Source organism: Choloepus didactylus, chromosome 1, assembly GCF_015220235.1.
Source record: "Choloepus didactylus isolate mChoDid1 chromosome 1, mChoDid1.pri, whole genome shotgun sequence".
Lineage (NCBI taxonomy): Eukaryota > Metazoa > Chordata > Mammalia > Pilosa > Megalonychidae > Choloepus > Choloepus didactylus.
The window spans coordinates 175,779,957-175,798,430 of record NC_051307.1 but is presented as its reverse complement, the minus strand read 5'-3'; the positions used below and the strand labels follow the sequence as shown (position 1 = coordinate 175,798,430).

The following is an 18,474-nucleotide window of genomic DNA, read 5'->3' as shown; positions in this document are numbered from 1 at the left end:
TAGTGCTCAGGTATTTTTGTTTGCAAAAATTAGAGATTCGTATTTTTAAAATTAGATGCCATCCACTGATTTCATCTGCTTCTAATTAGCAAAATAAAATGAATAATGTAGAAATATGAATAGAAATAACACAGAAATATATTTTTTACTGCATACAGAATGTAGCCACATTTCTGTGTTACTATGTTTGGCAGGAAGCCTCTAGGATGGTCTCCAACAATCCCCTCATCCTGGTATTCATGGCCCTTTTGTAGACCCTTCCCTTTGAGTGGGCTGGACTTACTGACTTGTTTCTAATGAACAAAATACGGCACATATTACTTCTGAGATTAGGTTACAAAAAAACTGTGGCTTCCCTCCTAGGTACTCTCACTCATTCATTTAATCTGAGGAAAGCCAGCTTCCATGTTAGTCCTACAAAGTCCCATGTGGTAAGGAACTAAGGTGGCCTCCAGCCAACCGTTAGCAAGGAACTGAGTCCCTCAGTTCAACAGCTCACAAGAAACTGAAACCTGCCAACAACCACATAGGCCTAAAAGCAGATCCTTCCCTTCTGGAGCCTTCATATGAAACCACAGCCCTCTGCCAACAGCTTTTTTGACTATAACCTCCTAAGAAACCTTGGGCCTCTGGCATGCATCTAAGCTACACCTGTATTCCTAACCCTTAGAAATTATGAGACAATAAATATTTGCATTTTTAAGCCACTAAGTTTTAGAGTAATTTGTTATATAACAATAAATAATACACTTTACAAATTTACTACACTAGTTATATTACTCTGCATTCACTTTCACCTATCATATGTTATTAAACTCATCATACAAAATGTTAATAAATCAGTGATTTAGCAAAAACCAGCAATAAAGGAAAGCATTTTAAAATCAGCCAAACCCTATATAGTTTTCCCATGGACTTTTTCAATCAGCAAGGGCTATTTTCTTCCTTTACACAAGGAGGTAATAGTGCACAAAAAATAAACAATGGCCCCCATAATAGGGAAGCTGTAACTGATGAGAAAAAGATTTCTACAACCAAGCAAAATTTTCTGACTATTCATATCCTTTTTTCATTTTTACAATGAGACTCAGGATGTTATCCATTATAACTGGTAGCTGAAAAGGGTCACTTGCAATGCAAACACTTAGAACAGGACTAAAATTTAGAAAAGGACAAAAAAAGTTTGATCAACTCTAAACTCAAGAAAAATTGATGAAAATATGTATAGCTATATCACAAACTTTGGATTATACTTACAACTATATGCTAATGCTTATGGAACGAGAAACAAATTGAATGTTGACTACTGGTTTTGGAGGTCATTATTTGTACAATAAAATTCTTTGAAAGGCAAAAGATTTCTTCTCTTGACATCTGACTTCAGCCATAAACCACATATCCATCTTTGCAAAAATACTTAGAGCCTTCAATAATGCTTCCAAGAGTCACTCTCGTCTTTGAAATTCAAGTAATTGTTTTTGCAAATATCCTTGCAATTCATTAATTCATTCACCAAACACACTTAATGAATTTAAGTGCTAGTTATTGTTCTAGGTGCTAGGTAGGGAATCAGCAGTGAACAAACCAAAATTCCTTCCTTTAGGGAGCTTACATTTTGGCAGAAGAAGATAAATGATTTGCATCATATCCTCAGTTATTTATAATACCAACCACTGGGAGACAGTAACAGTGAGCCTACAAACAAAATCATCTAGATAGGCAAAGAAAGAAACTTTAAATAAATGGGAAAGGATATGTGAATGGAAACTAGTATTATAAGTGGTTGGTACTCTGGTGAATATTTTGTTTGGATAACAACTAGAGGTTCCAAGGGAAAAAAATCTACTTTAAGTTAGATGTAAACTAAAATGTAGCTGAATTCTAAGCAATTGACAGAGAATATGAAGAATACATTTATTATCTGATGCTTGGAACATTTTTCCTCAGGTGGTACAAGTTTATGGCAGAGATTTACATAGCCTTTTCAACCATTTCATTCCAATCCCACTGCATGGTTTTACAGTGAACACCATTTACATAATCACAATATAGTAAATGCTGATGTTTGACCTTTCAATTTTTAGAATTAAAACAAAGCATGGAATACAATCATAGTTATAGAACAGAATGTAAATGTTACCATTCTTGATGATGTAAAAGAAATGGAATAGCTAAAGAAGCCAAGATAAGGAGGAAGGAGGCTACTGTGTCCCTGTATAGTGAGGATATTCTATCTAAACTATCCAAGAGAAATCATGAGATCAAAGAATGTGAGTATATTCAAATTATAAATATAACCAATAAAGTAACTGAAAAAACACAGACGTTATAAAACCTAGGAGGGAAAGTAATAGAGTACTTTTATTTTTCAAGTTATCTACTAAAGAAAAAGAGGTATAAGCCTATTACTTAGAATTGGGTGGGCAACGATCAGAACAATTAAAAAGATAAGATGGTTACAAATATAGTTCTCTAAAGAATAAGACAGGGAGTACTTTATGAATTTGGTTCCAGATATTGCTTTAAAAATAACAGTCCCTTTTAAGTGATAAAGATTTAAATTTGACATGAAAACTAACATATACTTAAGTGAAAAGAATATTTTTTAAATGCATAGAATTATATACATACCTGTGTGTGTATGCTTATATATCTTAATATATAGATACAATAAAAATGAGAATACATTTTACCCTTTTATAATTAGTCCTTCCCACTTCGTATTTCAAAGATTTTTTCATATGTCATATATATCATATAAATATGGATAGACAGAGACCCCAAATGTTAATAGTGGTTATTTTTTGGCAGTGATACTATAATCTTTATTTTCATCTTACTGTTATCTAATTTTTTAAAGAATCCATATTATTCTTCAAATCAGGAAGAAAACACGTTTTTGTTTTTGTTTTTTTCAAAAGATTAAAACAAAATAAAAATCATGATCCTAGTAGAAAATATAAATGAAGTGAGTAGCATGGTTTCTGGCCTACAGTTTCCCTTTATTCTCTTCTTCTTCATTTCTTCCTCTGAATGAACTCTGGGTCATGGTCCCTTCTTCATCTCCCCTGCCACAACCTAGTTCCACTGCCTCATACTTAACGTTATTTCCACAGCCTTTCAATCTGACTCCAGCTCTAATGATGCTACCCATCTAATTTATCCAGAATAAAAATGCAGAACTGATGTTGAAGCATCACATTGTTTCTGTCTGATCATTCCCCTACTTCAGAAGTTACTGTGACTTTTGCTGCCCTGTGTTTCAGTTAAAATTCTGCTTAGCTCTTGTAGCTTTTATTCCATAACCTGGTGTTTCCCTAACTCCCATCTTATTCCCCTCCTCCCTAACGTAAACTTTAAGCTCTGACCACCTGCCTCTTTTCCTTATCCTATCTTGTGACTCTCCATCTTTTCTTCATCGGGAAAACCTAACAATCCATACTTCAAATTCCAGCTCCACTCCCATATTTCCCACAATGCCTTCTCAGATGACTTCATCTTCCTTTCTTTAATTCCTTCTTACTGCAGTCGGAATCACAAGGTTTACTACCATAAAGCTTTTTGTATTAGTTGTCTCTCCAAATAGAATGCAAATACTTTGAGAGCAAGTTCTGCCTTAATGCTTTTTTGTCTCTTTCTAAGCACCTAGCATGTAATGCATATTTATCAAATAAAGAAATTACAAGTATTGATTACCTCTGATTTCACAATATTTATTAATCTGATGTCAACTCTCAAACCAATACTAATTACTTATGAAGAGACAATTCTGCAAAACTGCAGAAAAATGGTAAGAAGCATTATAAGCTTACTAAGATAAGAGGCACCCCATATTGACATATTCCTTTCATACTATTCCCAAGTCATAAATGAGTTTTCAGCTCCTAAGAAGAAACAGTCAGGAAAGGTAGCCAAATTAGGCTCAATAAATTGCCTTTATTTATATCACTAGTGTACAGGCCCTTTAAGATATACAAAGAATTTGCACTCCCTAAAAGTTATTATGTATAGGTTAGCCACATAATCAGGAGCCCTAAGTTATATTTTATAGCTCTCACAATGTCTAGCACAACGCTTTTTACACAGTAGGAAACATTCAAATAGGAAACAATGCAAGTCCTATCAAAATACTATAAAATTCTCAACAAATGTTTTAAAATACAGTTAGTGATAAACCTAAAAATGACCGACACTTACTTAGGTATCCCCAGAAAAGTCACTGTGCCTCACTCAGTGTTACTGAGAGTAACAATCTCTACCTTAATTGTTACTGTCTGAATTAAAATACTTTAGTCAGAAATAACTGCAATATAAATGCAAGGTGGCAGGGAAATTGGGAAACATCACCAATGAGTCATATAAATAAACATTAAATGTTAAGGATTCAAAAGTCGTGGTCATTCATTCACAGTGTGTATTCTATGACTTACACCATGCTAAGCTCACATGGTGCAACCCCTTCATTTAACAGGATGAGAAAGCCAAGACCAAAATGATAAAATAACTTTTCCAAATCACACAGAAAATTCAGTGGCAGAGCTAGGCTAAAGCCTACAACTCATAATTCACCAATCTTCGTAACAAAATACACTAATATCTTTTGATATGCTTAAAATTTTCAAGTAACCTGGATTATTTTAATTAAAAGTTGGATTCATATTAGAATAACCTACTTGGAGTTACATAATTGTCCAAAAAATAAATTTATGAAATACATATTTAGACTTTTTAAAAATTATGGACAAACGCTAAACACTAAGAGTGGTACATGTGAGGTGCAGGTCTAAACATTATTTTATTACTATAACACTTTGACTTTACCATCATGATGGAAAAAAAATTAATTTTGTAAAAACAATAGGTTCACATAATTTAGCAGCTTCCTCAGGACCTTCTCCCCTCCATATAGATTGTTGAACTTACTTAACTGCCACCTTCTCCCTATTTGGTCACTATATTCTATGTGTGGTACAGTTTTGACCCAGCTTTCTTACCTGCAGATACCAGGACAACTGCTGTAAACAAACTCATCTCTTCATCACTAAGTTGGAGGGCATTTAGCTTCTCACTAAATTCAAACATAGAGTTTAGCAGATCCCCTGCTCCCATTGAGTGTAAATCATCCACACTATACTTCTTTCCACTTAAAAAGGTGACAGTACGCTCCTTAGCATCAAATAATGATGCAAACCGTACCATTAAAACCTGGAAAAAGAAAAAGACTTAAGTGTATTGGGAGAAGTTCAATAATAGTACTAAAGAAATAACTCAGTATTCATGTCAGTTAAGAAATATCCTACATATAAAAGAAAGCTGCAAAAGAAAAACTAAGTTTATTTTTATCCAGAATCACTTTCTTAAAGCAAATTATCTATCAAAGAAATAAATATTCCAAGAAGAACATCAAAAGAAATTCCAACCACCAATGACAGAATGGTTGAGTCCTGTTATACTCTGAAACTCTACTAATAAAGATTCTGAAATGCAAAATTAGAAATAAAGCTGGCAATAATGCCAAGAAGTTTAAAACTGGGCTCTGGCCCAAAGGCATTAAAGGAACTCTTTAGGCTACCAACTATTTAGGCCACATTTTAATACAGCAACATGTGGAAACATGAGAACACCAAATATAGCCATGGCAAATGTACCAGATGAACTCGAATAGACTATTTCAAGAAACCATAACCCAAAGAGAACTAATACAATAAAAGTGTTCTAAACATCAAGTCATAATTGAAATCCAAACCAAATCAGTCAAAAATTACATATTGCTTAGCTACAGCACTCCATTATACTAAATGGTGGCATTTATGTCACACATTTCTCTCACAACCAGAGGAACACTGAACAAATACCTTCCCTTTGCAGCATTCCCAAGCAATAACTTGCTTCACTCAAGATGATCCAAGAGAGTGAGCTTTCTTTAAAGATGGTGCTAACTTTAGAGCACAGCAAGCCCAAGACAAATCACAGGTGGAAAGAATATAAGCCCTGGAGACCAGGGACTTGTGTTTTATTCCCGTACATGTTATGATTTACTGGTAATACAAGAATGTTTCTGTACCTCTCTGGGCCTTAGTTACCTAACCTCCAAAATGAGTGACTTGAACTTGATCACCAACATCCCTTCTGGCTTTAAAATCTGGTATCTAATGTTTTCCTTTTAAAATGAAATTCCTAATCTCTATGTGTTATCTTTGTATTGCTCCATAGCTACTTTATTTACAAATATGACTTGTTCTCTGTCCTAGCCCAGGTTCGCTAGAAAAAAGAGCCTGAGGCAAAAGCTTATGAGGGAAGTGAATTGTATGTGTGAAAGCAGGTGTGAGAAAAAAGGAAATGAGGGAGGGATGCAGGGAGAGCAAATATTAGGGGGTGCTTTACTCAGCTGGCTACCATGTGATATCAAGAGCAACTGATTAGTCAACCTTGTAGGACCATCCAGAGAGATGGTCCTGGCTCCCTTCCATCTTTGATCAAAGGTTCAAGGTTTTGGCCCTCAGGACATCAACTCCCCACCACCATCCTCCATTCCTGGGTTGTGCATAAGTGAGCAGGTCCTGAGGCTTCCCACACTTCAGCAGCAATGGGGAAGCCCTAGGGCACACAGGAGGTGAGAGGCAGCTAAGGCCAAGGAAAGGTACTGATTGGTAGCAGTGGCTGCACGAGGCCCAGGCAGAATGCATCACTTCAAGAAAAGCCAGAGCAGAAAAAGTAGCCAAGGATCCCAGAGTAAGGTGAGGCTAAGAGAATCCAAAGTAGCACATAAGACATGTCTGATACATCCTCAAAATATTCTATAATCTTCTAAAAGACAAAAACCACACTCAATTCACTCTTCTTATTCTATACCAAGCACAGTAAAATGCCAGGCAAGGCTTCCAGTAGGTGTCTGACACTCTGCAGAAACTGCTCAGACCACAGCTGAAGGCAATACTAGAACCTGGGTGGATCCTAGGATACACAGCACCTATATTTCAAGTCCTAAGTAATTCTGGATCTACCTTGTCTCTTCCCACAATCCCAAAATTGTCATTCTTTTGTTGGTAGTTTTAGCCTCTGGACTAATAAAAACTTATTTAGAAAATAATGAAAACTCTCATGAAAATAAAATACTACAGTCCCTCATGAAAATTTATGATAAATAAAACCTACCTCAAAAGTCCCAGCCTTTAAAAGGTTGACCTGGTCATGCTGAGAGAGATCTCTGAACCCGGGAATACGCTTTGCAAATTCCACCACTTCTTTCACTGCTGGGGTAAAGCTCATAGAAAATTCTTCCCAGATTTCATGCCCTGATTTATGAGGATCCACATACGGAGATTTACTCATTGGACAAACCTAGTGTAAACAAAACAGAAAAACTCTTAAATTGTGAGAGATGGTAAATAAATTTCAAAAGCAGTATCTCAACCATTAATTAAAACTCCAACATGAACGTGACTCCCAAACACAAGCACAATCTTCTGATATTAGCACTTTATCCCTGCTACTCTCCTTACTATAGAAAGCCTTAAGGCAACCTAAGTTAAACAGCAATTAACTTATAATTGTAAAAAAAGGTAGTCTAAGCCAAAAAAAATAATAACATCCATAATAAGCTATATGAAAAACCTGTTGTACAGGCTAAGAGCTTATTTTCTAACACAGCCACCTTATGCTGCTATACAGTGCTTTACAGTTTTCAAAACAAATTCCCACATATTTGATTCTCAACCCTGTGAGTTAATTATGGCAGATATACAATCATTTCTTAGATGAAGAAATGGCACTCCGAGAGGTTTAGTGATTTATCCAAACATTTAGAAGTCACAGGCTGTGCTGGTTTGAAACTGTTATGGACCCCAGAAGAGCCATGATCTTTTAATCCAATCTTGCTGGGTGGAAACTTTTGACTGTTTTCATGGAGATGTGACACACCCAACTGTGGGTAAGATCTTTGATTAAATTATTTCCATGGATGTGTGACCCTGCCCATTCCGGGTGGGTCTTAATTAGATCACAGGAGTCCTTTAAGAGAGTCCACAGAAACAAGGAGCTCAGAAAAGCTGAGAAAGACATTTTGGAGAGAAGATAAAATACATAATTCAGAGTTTGCCCCCAGGAGAAGCAACATATAGACCCAGATGATTGGAGACGCTGGAAGATGCAGACAGAAGGACATTTGGAGATGCTAAGCTAAGAGATGAAGCCCAGAGTTTGCCCTGGAGAAGAGAAGACCCCCAGACACTCAGAGAGAAATGCCATGGGAGGACAAGCAAGGATGCATGGGAATTGAGAGAGAGAAGCTAAGAGAGACAGGAGCCCAGAGACATTTTGGAGAAAGCCATTTTGAAACATAACCCAGGAGCAAACGACCAGCACACACCAGTCACATGCCTTTCCAGCTGACAAATGTGTTCCAGATGCCATCAGCCTTTCTTCAGTGAGGTGCCTTAATGTGGATATTTTCAAGGCCTTAGAACTGCAAATTTGTAATCTAATAAATCCCCTTTATAAAAGCCAATCCATTTCTGGTATTTTGTATAACAACAACTTTAGCAAACCAGAACATAGGCCTAGGAAAAACTACTACTTTTTTTCTAAATAGGCAGAATTATATGTTATAATTTCCAAGAGGAAGTAAAGGATATTGAGGTGCCTCACTTTTTATAAAACAATCACTAGCCATTTATTTCATAAAAGTGGCATGACCACTAACCTCCACTTGTTCAGTTAGGAAACAACGACTGGAGATACAAAGTATACCTTCTAAATGAGGGACTGGGTGAGGGAAAAATAGGATGTCAAAGAAGTTAAAAACTAAGATCATGAAACATGCACCATACACTCTATTAGTAAATCAGCCCAAAAATTTTCACTAAATCCATAGAAAATTCAGGAATGGAATGATTCTGTAACTGTAAAGAACATCACAAAACCAGAACCTAAATGCTTATAGATTTTTCCACCCTTACTAAATCTAACATAAAGTTGCCTTTCAGATCAATGGAATCAAATACTTACAAGGCAAAAATAATCTAACATGAGGACTGGGGTAGACTATTCTGAAAATGAAGAGAAAAAATTTTAATTACCTGTCTGTAGAACATACCAAGAACTATATCAAGGGACCTCATGGTTTAAACTGGAAGTGGTGAAATACTGCTGTTTTTCGATGAAATTTTGGGTCTAAATATGAATATTATATTTTCATGTATAATGCTGTAAGCATTTAATAAAAAAAAAAAAAACCTTGAATAATATGAATTAATCTCATAGGACAAAATCTAAGCAAATCCTCAGAAACTAGCCTGTGAAATTAAAATATCCCTAAATTCTTAAACAATACTTCTCATTCTATGTTCAAAGACTTTTTTGCTTTATAATGGCTAAAGAAAACTCTTTCCATGGAATCAAAGAACTACTGACTGTGGCAAGCTAAAAGATCAGCCCTTTGTGAACATCCCAAAGCTAGTAAGATGCTGATGAATCAAAATTCTTAAATTTTGAAAGGGATTTCCAAGAATTAAAGAACCAATTGTGCATGATACACATCTTAAATAAAACCCTAATCCCAATCTTATTCTCAGTCATACCACATACTTGTACCTGACTGTGTGTGAATGTAAGTCATTTAACAACTGATACTAAAATTACTTGAACTAAAATTCTGCACAAAATTGATTCTGTAAATCTCTTGGGTTTTCCTATACCACACTCCCAAGCTGGTATATCCCCCAAATAAAAGAAAAACTTCAAAGCTTTCTTTGATTCAAGGTGAGCAAAAAAATTGATTTCACTATACCAGATGCATTCTCCCTCCAGTGTTGCACAGGTAACTGTTCTTGTTCTCATTCTGAGAAAATCCATCCGTCGGAACTCTATCACATACTCTTTGAGTATAAGCATTGGAGAAGTTCATACAATGTCCATTTGCAATACAAATGGGATGCCCATTTGGGTAATGCATTATGTTCCTCCCTTTGTATTGTCCATTGAGATTCTGCTCACTACAGGTAAAATGACTAAGCCCACTGCCACAATGGTCATGATTTAAATTATACTGCTCCACATTCTTGGAAATACGTTCTCGTCTCTGGGGCTGCATGGTCTCAGCTGAGTTTTCTCGCTGCTCTTGATTGTACATAAAGGTATCCTTGTGTGCTCTGGTCACCATGCCAATCACTTCTTCTTTTGCAAAATCAGAAGAGGGAGAAGAGCTTTTGATGTTTTCTCGCTCCAGCTGGGGCTTGGGTCGCAGCTGTTCCTGGGATGGTAAGGCTGTCTGTTCATGATGTTCTACTATTGTGTCATTCTGCAAGTGACCACTGAACTGGCTGTTCATCATCGTCTTCATTGCACTTTGCATTTCAATTAGCATCCTCTGTTTTTCACGCTTAGGAATACGACCAAACCGAACAGCTAAAGAAGAAAAAGATATTTAATGTCTATATTCCAAATAAGACCTGTCAGTACAAAAGAATAATGTAAAATTATCTTTGATAGCTATGTCATATAAGTAATGAATGTCTATGTATCTGTGGCCCAAATTATTCTAAACTTGCTAGTTATGTTTCTGATGTACCAAAGAGGATGAGGAGGACAGAATTTTTCATTTGTCTCCCAAAACAAAGTTAAGGAGAAGATATGTATCTTTGGTACTTTATAAGCTAAATCTAAGAAAGAAATATAAAATTGCTCAATAAAAACTATAATTTAAACAGACCAGCATTATTACATAGCGCCTTATTAACAAAGCTGAAGGCTCTGTTCTCAAAAAGACAAGCGGAATTCAGCTACCCACATCCATTAATGTTATGGACCCTAACAGGTACAATCATTCCCTGAACATCTGACCCTTGGCAATTCATTTTCCTAGCCTTATTCTCAAGACCCAATAACTACTAAATGAGCTGCTCTCTTCTTTTCTGTCTTCTTAAAAAAGGGTATCTTCAAAACAAATGAACAACAAAAGACATGATCAAAGAAATGTAGTTATTGAAAATAAACTTGCTAGATTTTAATTAAAATCAATGAAATAAATTAAAATGAGACTGTCCTTCCTCCATTCTTTTAAAAGCTACTCTTAGAATGTGTCCTGTTTCTAACAATCCTAACCCCTGAGAGAAAGAAAAGGAAAGCCTCTTTCTAGTCTAATGTTTATACAGAGATTCTTAAAAAAATTCAATATAATTACCCAGCAAGAAAGTCTTACTAATCTAATTGTAGCCTCTGACATTATCACTATCAAAGACAATTTTATGTCTCACACTCTACCTCTTCTCCCTCCTTCACAAGAGTGCCATTTTTATACTTCTGATAAACGCACAATACCCATCAACTTTAGATTAGCATTTCTACTGCTATAAAAAATTATCAGGTAATTGAAAATCCGAAACATCAATTACCAAAATTGGTTATTCAAGAAACTTCTTATTGCAATACTCTATTTCTGTATTAGCAGATAGCAGAGTTAGGGTAAGCTAAGGGATTATTTAAATGAACTTTCCCTGATAATTTATCATGTCCATTCTTAGCAATTCTTAATTAATTCCATTAGACTAATCCCCCTGAAATATCATACCCCTCTGTTATGTTACTTAGAAGAGAATGAGGCTATTCAAAAATGATTTCCCTAAGCACAAAAGAAGACTCAAATCTTCCAAAGACGTCATATACTGACACTAATAGTCCCACAACAAATTACGACAACCTTTATTTTCCATGATAATGGATCATGCCAGAATTGAGCAAACCATCTTCACTCCAGACCCTACTGTATCCTTCAATTTTGCATCTCCTTTCCATGCATTCAGGAGCTGAGCCCCAAAAGCACATTACCATCTTAGGGCTGAGAAAGTGAGAGAAACTTCTTACCAACATAATGCTAAGAAATCAAGAAGAAAGAGCCAAGGATCCCTACATCAAGAAAAACTAAATCTTTTTTTTAGAATTAAAAAAAGCAATCAAATTTTATAGAAAACAATGGGTCTCCACAAGAAGCAACAAAGGAAGTTGAGCCAAAAGCTGTTTCTGAATTGATAATGCTAAACTTTGACTTCAATGAATTTGTTATCCTATGAAACATAAAGACCTATTTTCTGAACTCCGCTTCACAGTGAGCACAAGACAATCACTGTTAAGTGACTTACAGTTCTGGTTTATGCTAAGGAATAAAAGTCAAGAGCCATATCCTTTAAGAAGGACAATCGTTAAACTGGGAACATACCATCCCTTGACATTCCAACAGACAAACACTTTTTGAAGCGACACTGCTGACATCTGTTCCTATTCATTCTCATTATAGAGCAGTTTTCATTCTTCAGGCACTTCTTGTACTGGATGTTTTGCTGAATGCTTCTTCGAAAGAAACCCTAGAAACGAAGGAAGAGGTATTTATCCATTCAATATTATCCAGATGAACTCCTTATGAGCACTGCCCCAATGCCTAACTATCCAGTACTTCACCAGCTACCTGAGAAATAATTTTGGATTTAAACAGAGTGTTCTAGTTTGCTAATGCTGCCGGAATGCAAAACACCAGAAAAGGACTGGCTTTTATAAAAGGGGTTTATTTGGTTACACAGTTACAGTCTTAAGACCATAAAGAGTCCAGTCTTAAGACCATAAAGAGTCCAAAGTAACACAGCAGCAATCAGGTACCTTCACTGGAGGATGGCCAATGGTGTCCGGAAAACCTCTGGTAGCTGGGAAGGCACGTGGCTGGTGTCTGCTCCAAAGTTCTGGTTTCAAAATGGCTTTCTCCCAGGACGTTCCTCTCTAGGCTGCAGTTCCTCAAAAAATGTCACTCTTAGTTGCAACTGGGATTATTTGTCTTCTCTCAGCTTCTCCAGAGCAAGAGTCTGCTTTCAATGGCTGTCTTCAGACTGTCTCTCATCTGCAGCTCCTGTGCTTGAAAGTGTCCCTCTTGGCTGTAGCTCCTCTTCAAAATGTCACTCACAGCTGCACTGAGTTCCCCTATCCATCAGCTCATTTATATGGCTCCAGTGACTCAACTTAGACCCACCCCGAATGGGCGAAACAACAGCTCCATGGAAATTATCCAATCAGAGTCATCACCCACAGCTGGGTGGGGCGCATCTCCAAAGAAACACTCAAAGAATTACAATCTAATCAACACTGATAACACCTGCCCACACAAGATTACATCAAAGATAATGGTGTTTGGGGGACACAATATATTCAAACTGGCACACAGAGGTAAATATTATACTGAAACACAGAATTTAATTGGATTCTTACTGGTATTAGTAAACACCTATGACTACTAATCAAACAAAACTCTTCTCCTTTTGGAAATTCTTTGTGCTTGCCCTAAGCACATCTTGGACTAAAACTTTACTGTTACCAGACCGTACCACCTGCTATATTTTCCATCTCATACTCTCAAAACATACAAATTCCAAAACTCTTGAAATATGAATGACTGGTTTTTTTTTAAATTATGCACAATGTACTTCATTATATGAATAAACTTTACCTTAATAGTCATAAAACTATTTACATGTTGAAATAATACTTTTTATATATTTGATTAAATAAAAATATTATTGAAATTAATTTTGCTTGCTTTTGGCTTTTTTTAAAATGCAATTATATTGAGATATATTCATATAACATACAATCCTTCAAAGTGTACAATCAGTTGTTCATAATATCATATAGTTGTGCACTGATGAACACAATCTTTGAACATTTTCATGACTCCAAAAAAAATAAAACTTAGAATAAAAAACATCCAAAACATTCCATTCCCCTCTTCCCGCCATTGTTCATTTACTTTTTTTTCCACACTCATTTTTTTTAACTTTATCAAAACATTAAAAAACAAACAATAAAAAAAACATTTCAAACAAAACCAAAACAAAGGACTAAGAAAAAACAAATAACCTAAAATAACTACATTGCTTCCAATATGTTCCTCATCCTACCCTAAGAAAATAAAGACTATGATCCAACAAACGAATAAAAAACAACCTAAAATAACTACATTTCTGAGAACTTGTTCCTACCACACCCCCCAGAAATTAACAAACCATAGTCATTCCTGAGCATTCCCAGACATTAAGTTTACCCTCTGTGATGGTTAGGTTCATGTGTCAACTTGGCCAGGTAATGGTGCCCAGCTGTCTGGTCAAGCAAGCACTGGCCTAACAATTGTGGCTGGTTAATAAACCAACAGGCTGGTTTATTAAATCATCAGTCAGTTGACTGCAGCTGTGACTGATGACTCACCAAAGGGTGTGTCTTCCATAATGAGAGAATGCAATTGGCTGGATTTAATCCAATTAATCAGCTGAAGACTTATAAGCGAGACAGACAGAGGACCTTCACTTCTTCTTCGACTGCCCAGCGAAGCGTTTCCTGAGGAGTTCATCAAAGTTGCCGGTTCATTTCCTGAGGAGTTCTTTGAAGTTGCCGGTTCGTTTCCTGAGGCGTTCATCAGACATCTTCCTTGGAGTTGACGGTTTGCTGACTGCCGTACAGAATTTGGACTCATGCATACCCACAGTTGCATGAAGTCACTTTTATAAATTTTATAGTCATAGATACCTCTCATTGATTCTGTTTCCCTAGAGAACCCTAACTAATACACCCTCCATAACTTATCTGTCCTTATTAGATTATCGTTCCCCCTTCACTATTTGCTGTCCATCGCTAGGTCCCCTACATTCTACAATATAAACCATTTATTTTACATTTTTCACAGTTTTCAATTAGTGGTAACATACAATATTTCTCTTTTTGTGCCTGGTTTATTTCGCTCAGCATTATGTCTTCAGGGTTCATCCCTATTGTCACATGTTTCACGACATCATTCCTTCTTACTGCCACATAGCATTCCATCATGTGTATATACCACATTTTGTTTATCCACCCATCTGTTGAAGGACATTGGGCTGTTTCCATCTCTTGGCAATTGTGAATATTGCTGCTATGAACAATGGCGTGCAGATATCTGTTCGCGTCACTGCTTTCAGATCTTCCGGGTACATACCAAGAAGTGAAATTGCTGGATCCAAGGGTAACTCCGTATCTAGTTTTATAAGGAACTGCCAGACTGACTTCCAGAGTGGCTGTATAATTATACAGTCCCACCAACAATGAATAAGAGTACCAATTTCTCCACATCCTCTTCAGCATTTGTAGTTTCCTGTTTATTTCATGGCAGCCAACCTAATTGGTGTGAGATGATATCTCATTGTGGTATTAATTTGCATATTCCTAACAGCTAATGAAACTGAACATTTTTTCATGTGTTTTTTGACCATTTGTATTTCCTTTTCAGAGAACTGTCTTTTCACACCTTTTGCCCATTTTATAATTGGGCTGTCTGTACTACTGTTGCTGAGTTGTAGGATTTCTTTATATGTGCAAGATATCAGTCTTTTGTCAGATACATGGTTTCCAAATATTTTTTTCCATTGAGCTGGCTGTCTCTTCACCTATTTGACAAATTCCTTTGAGGTACAGAAAGCTTTAAGTTTGAGGAGTTCACATTCACCTATTTTTTCTTTTGTTTCTTGTGCTTTGGGTATAAGGTCTAAGAAGTGACCTCCTAATACAAGGTCTTGAAGATGTTTCCCTACATTAACTTCTAGAAGTTTTATGGTACTGTCTCTTATATTGAGGTCTTTAATCCATTTTGAGTTAATTTTTATGTAGGGTATGAGGTAGGGGTTCTTGTTCATTCTTTTGGATATGGATATCCAGTACTCTCCACCCCATTTGTTGAATAGACTGTTATGTCCCAGTTCAGTGGTTTTGGCAGCCTTATCAAAGATCAGTCGACCACAGATCTGGGGTTCTATCTCCGAACTCTCAATTCGATTCCATAGATCAGTACGTCTATCTTTGTGCCAGTACCATGCTGTTTTGACTACTGCGGCTTTCTAATAAGCTTCAAAGAATGACCGATTCTTAAAGAGCTGATAGAGAGGTGTGTTTGATAGCTCTAATTCCCCCACTAGAACTCAGGATTACATTAATAGAAAGTGGTCTTTCCTGGATATTTACCTGCTAATGTCAGCAAGTCCTACTTAAATAGGCCAGATGTTCCTGGTTACAAGTCAGCAACAGGTAAATGTTGCACTACAGCCCATAAACCAACTAATTATCCAAGAAAAGAGTTCCCAGAAAGTAGATGGCTACCAATGGCAACCTTTATTACAAAAACAATTTAAATACATGCTCTATGACAGATCTTCAAAGATCTCTAGCTTAATGGTCCAGGGAAGAACAGAAAGCTCAAGAACACAATTATCTAAATTATTTTAAACTGCATTTTTCCTTAAATGTCATAATTAACCACACATTTTATGAATTTATATTAAGTAGTTGTGGGAAACAACAATTTTATATTTTATTACCATGGTACTATATTTGTTTTGACACTAGAAGTTCTGTACTAGACACATTTTTAAAGGGTACAGAACAGATACATGTATTTATCAGATGCACAAGTAGGCTCCCTTTGCTTTGTGCTTCTGTTTCTCTAGATACAAAGTAAAACAAAGCCTGCCCCACAATTACTCCACATTTTTGAAGAAGAAAAAAAAATTATAGAATGTTTAAAACAGTGGGAAAGTGCTTCATCTATTTAAAATGCTGACTAGTCTTGCAAAGTGACACAGCCATTAAGAGCTATCAAACTCGCAATTCATTCAGAGCCACCCTAGAAAAGATTTCCTCTTTCATCATGTATATTTCATTATCTTGCTCAACCTCCATATCCCATCAAACTGGATTCCTGCTTTTGGCTTTAAGTCAAAAATAGGAAGAACATGTGTCTTGATCAGTTTAAGCTTTGATACTCGGGAGAAAGGATTGTGCCAGATAAAAATGAGATGCTCTGGGTGTAAGTAGGGAGGTATAGACTATCTTATTCTTAATTGCATGAACACTCCAATAGTGATAACTAAGTAATATTATACTAAATTTACTAATAAAATGTAGCTTCCTCAAGTACTCAATTTATATCCAAAATTGTTTTACTCAATTGGCATTACTTATGAAGACACCACATTTTTATAAGTATCTAGGAATTATTCCCAACTCCCAGTACCTCACATGTCAGAATGTCAAAGTAGCTGATAAGAATTAATTCAAAGTTTGATTTGAACTAGGTTCCAACAAGGTAGTAGTGCCTTGTCTGTTTTGCTCCTTGCTGTTTCCCACCACCTAGGGCAGTGCCCGACATGTAAATGAACGAGCATTTGTGCGCTTAGTTTCATACCCTAAGTACATTTGACTGAGGCACAAATTTATCTTAATTAAAATCTTTAAAAAGGAATACTTTCACTGAATTAAGAATAATATTTTCTAAAACAAGTTATGTTCCTACATTGCATAAAATAATAAAAAGGAACAGCTGATTTCTCACTCCCTTTCAAATAATCACATGTGAAAATTGGAAAACCTAGCCTCAATTTCTTTAATCTTTAATTTCTTCAAGCTTAAAGAAACAAAAGTATGCTTTACCTTACAGCCTTCACAAGCATGAACTCCATAGTGGAATCCTGACGCCACATCCCCACAGACTTTACACAGTAGAACCATGCCACTAAATTCTAGGGCACAAACAGACCGAAGTGAAAAGCTAGAAGAAACACTTCAACTGTTTTTCTTTCCAAATGAACATTTTATTTCATTCAACTTGCAAGTATTTAAGAAAATATATATCCACTTTAATAAAGTAAAAGAAAAATCTTTATACCAAATTATCGAATCCAAGGAAATCATAGTTTTCTTTTCAACACATCTTATGGGACTGCCAAAAATATCTCAGAAAGGGGTTCCCTCCCCTTTCTGATGATTTTAAACATACGCTGAAACTTTGGAAATCTGGAATTACTTTATTTAAACCAGATATACAATCAGAACTAAGCAAACAAATCTCATAAATAAGAATTAAGAAGTGAGGCAGAGAAGTCAATCAATAAAAGGTACAAGGAGGTGTCCCTACAAGCAGCTTTGTAAACATGAAATCATTCCATGAATGGCTGCCTTATAATTTCATCTCCACTTTAACTGTGAATGGCTTAAAAAATGCTATTTTTAAAAAAACTTTTTATGATATTAAATTTTTATTAGTGCAAAAGATAAAAATTCAGTTCAGTTCAGATAGGTGCCATTCCTTCCATTGCCTCCCCTATACCAGGCCCCCTTACCTCCATACTCACTCAGGAATCGAAATCCCTCTACTACTCATTTGGTTATCCCACTCCTGCTTTGTTTCCTGATCTAAAATGTTCCTAGTTCCAACTTCATTAAAGTAACCCCTTACTAAAACCAGCAAGTACTCTCTTCTGGATTCAGTACTCAAAGAGTCCAAGAGAAAAGTAACTCTGAACCTGTAGTAAAAGGGAGTAACCTGGAAGAAATAAGGTCAGGCAGAGTACATAACCACATTATCTTGCTCTGGGATAAGAATCAACAGCCCTTAGATTTCTTGTATAACTACTGATCTTT

At 36.0% G+C, this 18,474-nt stretch overlaps 1 protein-coding gene across 2 annotated transcripts in view; it reads right to left on the bottom strand.

The window, feature by feature from the left end:
• NR1D2 (nuclear receptor subfamily 1 group D member 2) overlaps positions 1-18,474 on the bottom strand; it is a 35,536-nt gene that overhangs the window by 4,643 nt on the left and 12,419 nt on the right. For both annotated transcript variants that reach the window (XM_037845776.1, XM_037845783.1), the window contains exons 3-7: positions 17,485-17,573; positions 12,212-12,356; positions 9,788-10,404; positions 7,156-7,341; positions 4,995-5,205 (exon numbers count right to left, since the gene is read on the bottom strand). In XM_037845776.1, the coding sequence (XP_037701704.1) occupies positions 4,995-5,205; positions 7,156-7,341; positions 9,788-10,404; positions 12,212-12,356; positions 17,485-17,573 (1,248 nt within the window). The remainder of the gene's footprint in view (positions 1-4,994; positions 5,206-7,155; positions 7,342-9,787; positions 10,405-12,211; positions 12,357-17,484; positions 17,574-18,474) is intronic.